Raw genomic sequence first — 14,708 nt, 5'->3', positions numbered from 1 at the left:
GCTGCAATATAACAAAGAGAGAAAAATTTAAGGGGGTCTGAATACTTTCCGTACCCACTGTATATATATATATATATATATATAATAACAATGCCAGAACAAATACTAAATAAATATGCTTTGCAATGTATTTCCTTTTCAAACAGCCGTCTAAAGCCTATATTTTAAGCTTTTGAAAAGGTGTTGTTATACTCTCCAAAGGATGATAGCAGCACTGTTAAAAATGAGGTCATTAGTAAGAGAGAAGCTATTTCAGAATTTAAATTGCGCCGTTAAATTGCTGGAAGTGGATTTACAATGAATTCACGGGGTAACAAAAACAAGCGTTTAAACCATTTCCAAAATGGGGGCTTGACAGCCTTTGCCAACCCTGTAATTGTCTGCCCTAGTTATTCTGGCTCTTCCTGTCCGCAATTCTGTGGACTGACCCAGGAAAAGCTTTCAGTTATTTCATATAAAGCTACTGTCCCTTTCTCCGGCATGCTTTGGAGCAGACGCCGCATGCAGAAGGAATGGCACATCATGTTGTCACTAGGAAGGAGCATTTCAAAATGCAAATGTTTCCAGGAATGGCGCTTAGAGAGCTTGAGTGTACATATACTCTGTGTGATTGTGAGTTGACTTCTTTAGCTCTTTTGACATTTGTGTCAAATGGCGGGAATTAAGACATGAGAGAGTGAAAATAATCTGTACTTCCCATTCCTAACTGACTGCTCGCTAATGGTGGCAAATGACAGCACAGAGGGCAGAGAATGGCACTGCACTGAGGGCAAGTGCTTACGACAGAAGAGCTGTCATTAGATGCAATTAGCGGCACTTGTTGAAGCTTGAAGGATGTAGGGAACAGATGAAAGTACATGTTATTATGTGCAAAGATTTTATATTCTGCATTATATGAAAACAGCTCAATGTTTGGAGCACTGTATAAATAGTATATGCTTTTCTGCTTGAATGTATGCTTTTTTATAAAATCCGGATATTAGAAACAACATGCGCTTTCATATCCTTGAGGAGGGACTATGGGTGTTATTATGTTATTTGCGAGAGTGCAAGTGCATGTGTGAATGTGTGCATATTTTTTCATATGCTCATATGCACAGAACTATCAGTGGTTGTCAAGGAAATGTTCTCATAAAGCAACCTAACAGGAACAGAGTGATGGACAGATTGGAGTGGGACAGGAGAGAAAGAAAGAGAGAAATGGGGGTAAACATTTTTGAAACGCTAATGGTTTATGCATATTTTGTACTCACCCTCTCTTTCATTCCCCGGACTTTTATAATCTTAGCAGCTAACGTAAGACCTGACGACAGCTCAGCACACTTGTGGACCTGTCCAAAGCGGCCTCTGCAACAACACACATACGCACAGATTTCATTTCATGGATTATGGAAATCATTTCAACCTTTGTGAAAGTTATCTGTCACTATTTGCTGTTTTTCCTCTCATTGTGTATTTACTTGCTGTGTCTCCATGGGGTGAGATAACATGTGTCAAGATGGCGGCTGCTGCTGGCTGAAAAAAAGTTCCATGCAAACAGACCTGCTCAACACCTGCCCAAAATAAACTCTGCCTATGATGAGTCAAAAAACAAGCGTTGTTTATTTGTGGCATACTGTATGTGGAGCGAGAGGTGAAGAGGGGGTGCAAATGAGCCAGTGCCTGTATGTACCAGTCATTCAACTAGTGCTAAATGTTCCATGGGCATTGCCTGCATGCTTATATGCCAGTCCTGGATAGAGAGTAACCCTCCCTCCACTTAATACTCCTATCTGCTGCACTGTTGTCAGCATGTCAGATGTAACTGCAAATACAATATCAGAGAGTGCCAAGAGCAAAATGTTAGAAACTAAAAATGTTTTAAATGTTCTTAAAACTAAATTCTTTATATAACCTAAAGCTTATTTTCAGTGCACATATTATGAATTATGTTTTTAAATGTTGACGTTTGATGTTTTTGCCTGTTTTAGCATAAACATCACTCTTTTTTCTAAATTCATGCTTAAACAAGCTTAATTCATGCTTTTTTTTTACTGGAAACATGAAAAATCTGAATAATATTCTTTCATGTACAAACACCTAAAAAATTAATTAAATTGTGATTGTGAGGTTATGACATCCTCATCTGGTCCTTTGATTAACTGACTACATACCATTTAAATAAAGCATTAAATAGGTTTAAAGTGATAATTCATCCAAAAATTAAAGTTGTTATTTACTCATGATCATGTTGTCCTGTATGACTTTCTTTCTTCTGTAGAATGTAAAAGAAGATATTTTGGTAAAGTGTGTTAATGTGGTCGACCGATATGTGTTTTTTGACAGCCGATGCCGATATCTTGGAAAGCGGGGTGGCCGATGGCCGATATAAAGCCGATATAATTGTATTTATTTTAATTGATATTCAAGAAATTTGAAATCATTTGAAAATGGATTAAAAAAAATAAATAAACATACTTATACTTTAGATGACAAAGTACTTTTTACAAATAAATAAATATTTAATAAAAATATAATTAAAAAGGAAGTAAACACTGTAACCAACAGGGCACTCAGTATTCTGGGAAGTTTGTGAGCATTGGGAATCTTTTTTCTTTTTTTTTCAAATAAAGCCAAGGTAACACTCATTTTACAAACAGCACACAAGTGAAAATTACATGACTGTGACAGTGGGCAAACGCATAAAGCGCAGCATAATTTTAAATCATGAGTTTACAATCGCGCGTCTTCAGTGAAGCTGAACTCTCCTCGTGTCAGCATTCAACTCGCACAGATCGACCACGCGATCATGCAGGATACAAATGCACACTTCACACGATCTCACAGCTGGATTCGACTAAGTTTGCAAGGTTTGTCAAATTAAATCTTCATAATTCATTCAAAGATTTGTTTAAATTATATAAATGCATATTTGCTGAATGCTGACGGCAAATGAGAAAGTACTATAATATTTGCCTTTCTATTACTAATAATATAATACTTTGCATACATTTTAATTCCTTTGTTTAACCGTTCTATCTGATTATTAGACAGACTTATATCCGTATTAGACAGAACCGTTAAGGACCATGGCAAACAAGAGGGAGAATGTGAGCACTGTGTGTTCAGGCGCAGCCGCAGCCGCAGCCGTTCTCAGCGCCGTCAAAATGAAAAATGCCAAATATCGGCCGATATATCGGTCGACCACTAAATGGAAGTCAATGGTAACCAAAACGATTTTGTTCCCAGCATTCTCTTCAATCTTCTTTTATGTTCCACAGAAGAAATAAAGTCATACAGGTTTGAAACAACAAGTGATTACATGATGACAATATTTGCTGAATGCTGACGGCAAATGAGAAAGTACTATAATATTTGCCTTTCTATTACTAATAATATAATACTTTGCATACATTTTAATTCCTTTGTTTAACCGTTCTATCTGATTATTAGACAGACTTATATCCGTATTAGACAGAACCGTTAAGGACCATGGCAAACAAGAGGGAGAATGTGAGCACTGTGTGTTCAGGCGCAGCCGCAGCCGCAGCCGTTCTCAGCGCCGTCAAAATGAAAAATGCCAAATATCGGCCGATATATCGGTCGACCACTAAATGGAAGTCAGTGGTAACCAAAACGATTTTGTTCCCAGCATTCTCTTCAATTTATGTTCCACAGAAGAAATAAAGTCATACAGGTTTGAAACAACAAGTGATTACATGATGACAAAATTTTTTAGTTTTGGGTGAACAATGTGTGTAAAACATGGACTCACCCGCCCAGCACCTCATTGGGTTTGACGGCGTAATATGAATGCATGGGAACCTGCTTGGCACTGACGATGCGATGCTCAAACGGGGCTGGAAGAGGTGGACTGTCATCTAGAAAAAAATACCAGCAGGCTAAGAGACTTCCCAGACCCACCAAATACAGGCATGGTGACATGATGAATGCTGATATCTGGAGCGCAGTTTCAAGTTTTGAGAAAGACGTTCGAAAAACTGTAAGCTCTTTAGTTATAATTACAAGTGATGAATTGGATTTTTAGTTGATTTACAAATATACATCACTTTCCAAGCAGGCCTAACTGATCTTTTTTTGTCACATGTCAAAGATGATTCTTTTTAGTGAATCAAAAACATACATTACAAATGCAATTTCATTTGGACTTTTAAGACATTTTAAAATGTCTAATTTAATTAAAAAGTCGAACTGCTTTAATCTGACTGAAATCAAACTTTTAAAGTGCATGTAAATGTTGTGCTCTTATGAGTTGATTCTGTTTAGTGAATCAAAAACATACAAGTGTATTCCAACTCCCAAACAATTGACTCTTAGTTATGGCTCTAACAGCATAGTTACTTACTGCCAATTACTGGTTGTTCATATGATAACGTTTAACTAAAGATACACTTTCATTATGTTAATAAAGGCTAGTTATTAGATTGCATTTATGCCACCTCATAAAATGTATTTATTATTCAATTATTATTTGACAATAGAATTGCTTTTCTTTTTCTCCCTATTTATATTTCTTAAAAGTACTAAAATAATCTTTATTGGAACAGTTAATGATTTGGATTCATACATTTGTTTCATGATCCCCATTCCCTGTTAGTGAGGGTTGAAATGAAATGAATTTTGTCAGCTGGCAGTAACACAAGGTTAACTCACCAATGATCAGTAGCTGTGACTCAGCTTTTCTCAGAGGTGATGATTTTGCTTTTACTTCCTCAACAACGGCTGTGTTTTGAGAACTAGGAGCTGCACAGTTCTTCATTGGGTCAGACTCCGAAATCTTCTCAATTGTTTTATTTTCGTTTTTCTTGTTAGCTGGTTCAGTTTCTGTCTTTCTCTCATCATGCTTTGGTACAGGTGTTACCCTTTCCACTGTCTTTTTATGTTGTGACTCAACCTCTACATCCTTATTGAAAGGCTCTTTGGTGCAGAGCATAGGTTTGTGAGGAACATCCAGATTCTTATCCAGTTGCTGTCCAGGAAAGAATGGTTTCAATGAGGCATTATCACCAGCCTGTGAAACCTCTGCCTGGTTTTGAGGATCCTCATCCTTCGGCTCCACTTGTTGTTCAGGAACTATTGCCTTGAGTGAAGCCTTCTCACCAACCTGTGAAGCATCTGCCTGTTCAAGAGACCTGGGAATAATCAAAAGAACAACCATTTGATGTGCCCTTCATTCACTTTTCAAAGGTAACGTTGTATGTGAGAACATGGTATATGTAATCAATTCAAAAATATGTATATAATGGGAATCAAGAATCAGCATATTAGACATTCAAGTAGCTTTATACTGGGTTTGTTGTCTATGATATATTATGTGGCTGCACATGAGAGGCTACTGTGAACAATGGCAAACCCAAAACAGCACAAGGTCCTTAATTGGAATGTTTTGAATGAAGCTAAATGGCCTAAAACACATAATGCCTAGCAACATGCATTCAGTTACTAGTTGCAATGCCGCATAGTGTAATCTCAAGACCTTGGCCATTAGTCTAATGAATTATGCTTTCCAGCAAGCACAACACAGCCTATTATTTGAGGCAGATGGTCTTTTGTGTCTCAGTTGCAAAACACAGCTAGCACATAAAAAATACGGAGCTCTTGCAATTGCATTATCAGCACTCTGCCTTTAAAACTCTTACGACAGATGAGAAAAACATGGCTGTATGGTTGTGCCTTAGGAATGGTGCATTGCTGTTCTTGATGACTGTGATATTTATTTTCTGGACTGTTCAGAGATGTTATTATGAGCATTATTCACTGAAAACGAGCAGATGTTATATTTTTCATAAGTTTTGTTTTATATTTCAGCTTCTGTAATGATTGTTCTGGCCACTTCAGCCGGGTTAATTACAATCCTTTGTAAATGTGAGGTCTCTAATCTTCTATATAGTTCTTATCTGTTGGAGAAAAGTGTAAAAAAAAGTCCATTACAGCAATTATGCTCCTCACTGCCATATAATTATCTCCAAAGGTGGCCAGTGACAATGTTCGGTCTTCCGTTATAACTTGTTAGCTTTTCAGCCCATAGTAATTTTTGACACTTTTTGCTGCAGTCTTGGAAAAACCAACATGTCATTGGCAACATCCCTTTTAAAATTCAAGATGGGAGGAAAATTAGCTAATTTTACAGCATTTTGCTTTGAACCTTAAATGGCAGCAATTTGTAGGAATATCTCACCTCTCTTGCTGAAGAGCTAAATCTTTTTCCACGTTAGTTGTTGTCACAGTGACACATTCAGCATTAGCTGGCGCAGCGTCTGTCTCTTGTTTGGGTACATAGTGCACTTCATTCTCCTCGGCCTCCAGCTGGACATCAGGAGCAAATGTCTGGAACTGCGAAGGTGCTCTGCTTTTCACTGTCACCTCTTTGGCTTTTTTAAAGGCTTTGGAGCTTTCTCCTGTACTAACAGGTATCAGGGGTTCACTTTCTCCTGTAAGGGCTTCAGGAGAATACAGGCTGCTGGGAACAGTGGGAACAGTGACCTCTGTCTCCTGGAGTTCAGTCTCAGCTGTGTTTTGCAAAACCGTACATTGAAATTCATGCCGGAAAAAGCTCTGGCACATCAACTTTATCAAGCTGACTCTTTAATAAAAACATTTCTAGTCCATAATTTGCTTAAGATATATTTTATTCATACCTGAAAGTACTTCTTTAATCTCCTCCGTCTGTGTGCTCTGGTGGCAGAAACTGTTGTTTGGTCTAATGCTGTTGTCATCTGGTTTGTTTTTCTGTGGATCCGAATTCAGATATATTACACTTGTGTTGGTTTTTATGCAGTATAGAATGAGTAAAACATTTATTTCACTTTGCCAGCTTTCTTCTAATTGCTGAAACAGACATGTACATTTTGGAGCTAATAATAGCATACAGTTGAAATAACAGAATTCACAATTTCAAAAATTCTCTAAACTTTTATGGATTTAATTTCATGTATGTTGTACTTAGATACTTCTATGAGTAATTACATCTTGAGATCTTGTATACATGAGGTGGGTGTGTGAATTATAACAATACACGATGTTTATGCTGATTATGGTGAAGCATTATTATAATAGTCAACCTGTTTACAGAATGGTACTTCACGTATAGCTTCATGTTCATCATACGGCTCAGAGGGGATTTGTGACAAAACATTCCATTTTTGGTTTTTGGCATTTGATGCATGAAATGCTTGGTATAATTACACTGTTTGACAACAGATCTGCTTATTACACACAGTGTGAAAGGCTCCATTTTCTAGCGTAAGTCAACTATTGCACAATTTTACTTGGATCCAAAAGCAATTTGACTTCATAATTATAAAGCGATCCAGTCTTCAATTAACAATATAGCATCTATCAATGTAAAACCACTCTGGATAAAAATAAATGGAATATGTCCTCTAACAAGCGGTTCTGAGTGCATTTCAAGAGGAAAATTCACATTTCTATACACTGAATATAAAATATGTGCTTTAAAGGTATGGGTTTATGGCTTTGCTAATTGCAAAGCTGGGTGAACATATACTCAGTCACCAACAGCTCAGTCACATATCCACTCTAGGAATTTGAAACACGAGGCATGTTCAGCCTCATCATAGATAAAATAGCAACCTTGGTAAAAGGTTAGATTGGTCATAAACGTAACAAGCTCACTATAGCAAGAATAGATCAGCTAACAAAAAATAAATAAATAAATAGTGGGGAAAACAGAAGATACCTATATACACAAACGACCTTGACAGCTGAATATAGCATTGAATGTTGTTATGAATTAGTTATTATTATGTGATATAGTTATTACTATGTTATTACTTTTACATCTTATAAACTGTAAAGACCACCTGACAACTACCACACTGAAATGCTGTTTTGCAATTAAATAAAATGATAACATGCATAATATACATAGATATTGTAAGGATCTAATGCAATAACCTAAAGATAAACCAAAGTGATTAACAAAACAAAACAAAAGTTCTAAACAGTATGTTCAGTTCTTAGTGAGCTACTTTTAAAAGAAACAATCAATATCTTGCACATTAGGTATTATTCACCTTGCAGGCTGTTTTGAATTTGACCTTATTTTTAGGGACAGCTCTAGCTGTGGTAAACAGCTTGGAAATAAACATCTAGATTTCACCTCATTCTACATTATTTTACTCTGTTACGCTGAATATCACATAAACTGTGTTTTTCTGATTATCTGTTTGGAACAGAGATCTCGGATGACCAGGATCTTACTGACCTCTTCCTCCACAGTGTACAGAAGGCCTTGTTTCCTCCAAGGCACCACACCATTGAGAATGAACTCCACTATTTTTGAGTTACGGAAAGCATCACCCACATACCCTAATACTTTCTCCAGAGTGGACAAAGAACTTTCCATACATTCAATCTTCTTTCTCTGCTCCTGGCTCTCGTGCTTGAGATTATGAAGCAGATCCACAGTTTCGCCACAAAGCGATCTGACCTCAGTCAGCAAGGGGAGTTTGTTGCTCTCTCGCTGGCCATTTTTAATCACGTTTGATTCTTGACCACTCTGCTGCTTAAGGCTCCTTTCTAGCGCCTCCATTCCTTGACACAATGAACTCAGCTTGTGAAGCACCTCCGTCTGGGAATGGTCGATCTGTTCCATCTTCCCCTCCAGGGTGTTTAACTTGACCTCCACATTGCTCAGGCTACCTATCAGAGTTGGACTTGGCTTCTTGACTGTCCCAGATGGAGTTCCAGAGTTCTCCAGCCTGCCACCATCATACATCTTGGCAATACAGGTGGCCAGAGTTGACTGTTTACTCATGGCTGGCCCCTGTCACACACACTGAGAAAATGTAGAAAAAGAGGAAGCCCCACTGATCCCTCTGCACCCTATTTCTGTTCCCCCACGGTCTCTATGCTTGTCTGAGGTATTGTGTGCCTCTCACAAAACAGAAAGCTCAGACAAACCCTGTTGTTGGTATGTGCCAGAGACATGACACCACTTAAATAAACACCTCCAATGGGTATCTTATCTCTCCACTTCTATTTTCCTCCCCCTCTTCTCTCTCTCTCTCTCTCTCCTACGTGCTCAGGCCTTTTAAATGACCTAGCAGGCCCTGATGATTGCCAAAGTTCCAGTGGTCTCTTGACGTCACCAAAACATTTAAACTCTCCTCAGCAGATGCTGCTGACAAGTGGGCATGCAAAGAATGACCTTTGTAAATCGTCGGTCATTAGGTAGAGGAAAGAAAGATATAATCTCACTCTTTCATGTTCTTGTCCCGTTTTCTTTTTAAATTCACTGTTACACAGTTGCATCCATTTTTCTTTGAGACTCAACCACTGGATCCAGCCCGCTAACTACATATCACCTATAACACCCTCACTGGAACGTGACGTGACATTGGCTGACATTTTAAGTAAAAATAAACCTCTGTGGACACTGGTATGAGGAATGATATGCTACAACTGTCTCTCTCTCAACTCATCCAGCCATTGTTAATCCTGGGTCTTCCCATTAGCTGAATCATTACAACAAATTAAAAATCGTATCAAACATCATCGTGACCAAAAATGAAATCATTTAAAGAAGCAAATTTCCTCATATTCATGTACATTCATTCACAAAATATAAAATATCTACCCATGTCTATCACTAATTAATTTTTACACTTTACAAGTTAACATTTATTGCATTAGATTTCATAAACCAACATCATCATATTCATTTCCAACATTACAGGTTGTGTAAATTAACATTAGCTAATGAATTATGAATAGACATGAATTACAATCAGCTATAGCAGATTCATAAGTTATATGAACTAATTTATAAATGAACCTAGACTAGAAAAACTGAATGTTATTGTAAAGTTCCTCCCTTTTTTTTCCTATTAAGATTTTTTTGTAGCTCAGATCATGGCTCATGGCTCAACAAGGTCATGGGTTTGATTCCCATTGTAACAAGTGATAGAATGTATATTTTGAATACAATGTGAGTTGCTTGGGATAAAAGCGTCTACCAAATGTAGAAGACACCTCTATTAAAAGGGCTTCAACAGAGGCCTGGAGGGGAACCTTGAACTCTCTGGACGTTCTGTCCATAATGTCAATGCCCCATGTGCAAGCCAAGGACTTTTTGTCTGTATCCTTCTATAAGAGCTTTCTGCTGTGTTCGGATGCCAAAACGCAATACTCACAATATAGTATAACCTTATTATGCAATAGAGATAGAGGCCAGGGTCGGGACAGCCACAGGAATGTAGCCCCATGCTGACTATTTAGTGGTGGTGGGGATCCGTTATTACAAGCTGGCACAACATAAGCAACTCAGTTTCCATTCCACAGCAGGACTTCGGCCAGTAAGATAGCTAACATCACTGGGAAAGAATATCTGTTTGGCAGAGATAAGCATAACTTTAACAATGCTTAATATATTAAAACCTCTTTGATCTCTGATATTCATTTAAAATGTCACACAAACATGTTGAGTACACAGTGTGCATTAAGAGGGGAAATGCAACTCTGCTGTTAAACTGCTGTACTTGTGGTGCATCGTTAGCCTGATAGAGATGATATGGCATTGAAAGGGCTCGGTCATGCTAATGGATGTATGCTTTTGTCCATAGTGGTGTTTAGCCTTGCCCTCTCTGAAAGGAATGTTTGCACAGTAGTCTCATTTTACAATCCCTTCTGTGCCCTCACATAAATGTTTGACATGGCAGGGACAGCGGAAGAGGGAGAGCAGAAGAGTCTGTATCCCACTTCTCCCTCTGACAAAAGCGCTCAGGGTGATGGTGTGTAAATTTGATGTAAATCCCATTATCGTTCAGACCATTCGGTAAAAATTCATTCTGAGTGCTAGAAATTGTTGAGACAAATTCAAATTCAATCAAATGTCATCCTTTTAATAGACCAAACTAAATATGCTTACTTAAAATAAATTGTTTTTCTTCTTCACTCACCCACACAAGGTAATTTCCTTTTGATGTTTCGTCTTTGTTCTGAGAAAGGAGACAGGATTGTGCTGTCTAATGTACAACATCTTTAAAATATTACAGACAATGTGCAATTTGTCACAAGGCCAAAGGTGCACCAGTGTCAAAAACGTGCAACAATTTGCGAGACAATGCTGAGATGATTTGCTACCAAATAGAAGAGAGAAAATGACAAAGACCATGCAACTGAAACAACAGCTCAAGAAAGAAGCTTATAAATGATCAAAGTACACAGATAAAGTAATTAAAGTAATCACATATTCTCCACGTGAGAGGTAAAGGTAACCCAGAATATGTTTGTTAGTTAGTTAAAATGTGTAATTCCTCAGAATTACAAACCCCTTGAATTAAAAGGAGCTTACATATGCAAACAAAAATGTTTTTCATGAGAGAGTCCTAAATTAATATTCACATAGATAAGGGGATCTTTAAAAGATTTATTTAGCTCCTAAAAATAGTAGTTTATTGCATAATTGACAATGACCTAAAAGCACATATAAAAATAAGTTTTAAGCCAGTCATGATATTATAAGACATGCATATTTATAATGTTATAATAAGAAAAATATAAAAATATAATCTCTAAGTACTGAATTTTCTCATCCTGTTTGCATGAAAGCAGGATCTTACCGTGAATTTGCGTATGTAGTCCGACACACTGAAGCCACCTGTGCTGAGAAGCGTTGATCTGTACAGAGAGGTCCCCATCATGCATTGCTGTCTTGTCCTGGGTTAGTAGGACTCAGTGTACTCCATTCCCAATGTGGGCTGCCATGAGCAATGACTATTCCCCAGACCTGGACTCTCAGGGTTCTGTAACATTCTGCAGTGGACAGATCACCCCTCAAACACTAACTATCTTATCACTTTCAGCCCGTTTACTGGGTACGCGCCCCTGTCAGCACGGCAGTGGGCCCAGAAAGCACTTCCTGCTTAGAGATAACAGCTGCCTGAGATTAGCGTGAGTATGATGGAAATGTGAGTGTCCTGTTTTATTAATAGGTCTCAGATTTGTCTTTTTGTTTTGGGACCATCCCCACGGGAAGTCTTCCTCCCTACAAAGCCAGGATGGATGGATAGATGGAGGAATGGCGATTTGATGGGGATGCTGGGGGTCAGACCAGATCTCAGTTTCTCTTGTGCTATTGTAGGAGAATAGGAGGAGAGACTGTGTGCTTGTAAGGGATCTGATCTCATGCTCTGACCCAAATTGAGACGAATGCATCAGTCGTGCTCAGATGTGTAGGCATCGAGTAGCTAGACGAAGTCTTTCCTGATAAGGAATCTTAAGGGCTGCCATGAGCAATGACTATTCCCCAGACCTGGACTCTCAGGGTTCTGTAACATTCTGCAGTGGACAGATCACCCCTCAAACACTAACTATCTTATCACTTTCAGCCCGTTTACTGGGTACGCGCCCCTGTCAGCACGGCAGTGGGCCCAGAAAGCACTTCCTGCTTAGAGATAACAGCTGCCTGAGATTAGCGTGAGTATGATGGAAATGTGAGTGTCCTGTTTTATTAATAGGTCTCAGATTTGTCTTTTTGTTTTGGGACCATCCCCACGGGAAGTCTTCCTCCCTACAAAGCCAGGATGGATGGATAGATGGAGGGATGGCGATTTGATGGGGATGCTGGGGGTCAGACCAGATCTGTTTCTCTTGTGCTATTGTAGGAGAATAGGAGGAGAGACTGTGTGCTTGTAAGGGATCTGATCTCATGCTCTGACCCAAATTGAGACGAATGCATCAGTCGTGCTCAGATGTGTAGGCATCGAGTAGCTAGATGAAGTCTTTCCTGATAAGGAATCTTAAAGAGCTGGAGCAAGATAAGAGAGCTCATTCATCTGGGGTTGGAAGAACCCAGAGTTATATTACAAGCAGGCAAAGCATAAGACCATCATGCAGGTTATTTGGTGGCTCTGGTCTTAGAAGCAGATGTAAAGCCCCAGGAGGCTGATGGAAGAAAATCCATCTCTGATTGGTGGCATTGTTCCCAGTCTGAAAACGATTCTCTTCATGGCTGGCTACTATTGTCTCAGTAAGATTGAGCATGTTACATGTCAGTTTATTAATATGATATTAATAAAATCAGGTTCTAAAAAATTGTGCAATTGAAAAAGCTTCCAGGAGCCTGTCAAGAAGTGGGGTGGTTTCATTCAATGTAGCTTCATTAGTGAAATGACGGGTGTTAGGAAAACTCCAAATACTGTAACTTGTTATTAGAGGCAAATAACTTCATCCTATGATTTATCATAGGGCTTGTTAAATTATGTGGGTGGTGCTCCAGATGGCACTGAAAACGCTTTAATGTTAAAACAATAATGTGCTTCTGTGCTGGGGCTGTTGTTCCTGTTAATAATGGGACAGGTGGCACAAGTATGGCGTCTAACATGACTCACACGCACTTTTGTCATCACGATGCTCTTTTATATGACATGGATTTTAATGACTCAATTTGTGCCACACCAGCACTGCCTGTTCTGACCTTCATTGATATAACTTCTGAAATCACTGTCCTTCTGTGAAATATGATTACAGACTACTAAAGCCCCTGAAAATACAAAAAAATATTCAGTCGTGGCTAAAAAATGTGCTTAGAGGGGGAAGCATTTGTTCAAAAATGCGCTTAGAAAAAGGTACAATGGTGACAACCAAAATAGCACTTATAGCTATTACAGTTGAAAATCCAAAAAAAGTGGCATTAGCTACCATTGTCAAATTCTGAAAGACTCTTATGATATTTGAGGATGAATAATAAAGAAAAATAATATTAAGTCCATATAATAGGGCCCCCTAAGCTGTCATGTAAAAAAGATAACATGACGGTAATCCATACGACCACAGTTGATCAGTCTGTCTTCCAAATTGAAACTTGCAAAAAAAAAAAAAAACATGGCTCCAGACAAAAAAACAGGTGCCAAATAATTTTTTTAAGTGCCACAGAATAAACATATTTTATTTATTTATTTTTACACACCTAAATATTTCAGTCAAATGTGTTTATGCCTCCCCTTTTTTATAGCATCAGCATTTTAATCCATCTTGTAGATGTCCTGGGAACTAAGTTTCACTTAAAGTGGGAACTAAACATCTTTTCCAACTTACAGAGAATACAGTCACAAAGAACAGTTTATTACACAATTACACAGAGTCTGTGCCAATATCATGGACCATAATTATTTCAGCATCACTTGGCCATTGAATGTAGTTTGGGCTCCTCTCAATGCATCCTGTAAATGTTGTAATGTGTCTTGCACACATGCAGTCTGTTTTTCTTAGTAGCATGCAATTATATAGGAGGTGTTGAATTTTATCTTTAGCTCCTTGCATTCTTTCTTATCATGTAGACAACAGGTTAAGTAAAATATGAATATGCAATATTTAGCTAAATGCTCCTCTTTATAGTTATTTTTTCTAGCTGACTGATGAGTTTATAAACGCTGAATGGTTATTCTGAGGTAAATGTATTTTTTATTGAGACATTTCAGTAAGTTGTACTGTAGGCTATCTTATAATAGGGGAGAGCGGGTGAGTTGAGCCAGTTTTTACTTACGCCGTGTTTAAAGCAAGGACATGACAGACAGTAATGGGTCCAACTTAAATATGTACATAAATTTCAGGATGTGGCGCATCCTTGGGAATAATCACTTTGGGTCTAAAATAAACTGCTTTCAAAATATGGCTTTCCAAAAAAAAGTGGTATCTTGGCTCAACTTGCCCCCAGTGAAGTTAACTGTGCCACTGTGTCCCCC

General features: G+C 38.2%; 1 protein-coding gene across 3 annotated transcripts in view; it reads right to left on the bottom strand.

Annotated features, from left to right (window-relative positions):
• Positions 1-11,796, bottom strand: part of LOC107598691 (myosin light chain kinase 3-like) — a 16,611-nt gene extending 4,815 nt beyond the window's left edge. For 2 of the 3 annotated variants that reach the window (XM_016290082.1, XM_016290083.1), the window contains exons 1-6: positions 8,228-9,014; positions 6,639-6,729; positions 6,179-6,509; positions 4,654-5,132; positions 3,755-3,860; positions 1,254-1,347 (exon numbers count right to left, since the gene is read on the bottom strand). In XM_016290082.1, the coding sequence (XP_016145568.1) occupies positions 1,254-1,347; positions 3,755-3,860; positions 4,654-5,132; positions 6,179-6,509; positions 6,639-6,729; positions 8,228-8,779 (1,653 nt within the window). In that variant the 5' untranslated portion in view covers positions 8,780-9,014. Of the gene's footprint in view, positions 1-1,253; positions 1,348-3,754; positions 3,861-4,653; positions 5,133-6,178; positions 6,510-6,638; positions 6,730-8,227; positions 9,015-11,585 lie in introns of those variants that run through there. The other variant, XM_016290084.1, reaches the window with a different exon arrangement.
• Positions 11,797-14,708: the final 2,912 nt, after the last annotated feature.

The sequence above is a fragment of the Sinocyclocheilus grahami genome, unplaced genomic scaffold (genome assembly GCF_001515645.1).
Source record: "Sinocyclocheilus grahami isolate Dianchi unplaced genomic scaffold, SAMN03320097.WGS_v1.1 scaffold254.1, whole genome shotgun sequence".
Lineage (NCBI taxonomy): Eukaryota > Metazoa > Chordata > Actinopteri > Cypriniformes > Cyprinidae > Sinocyclocheilus > Sinocyclocheilus grahami.
The sequence above is the reverse complement of the archived record's forward strand: the minus strand, read 5'-3'. Positions and strand labels throughout refer to the sequence as shown.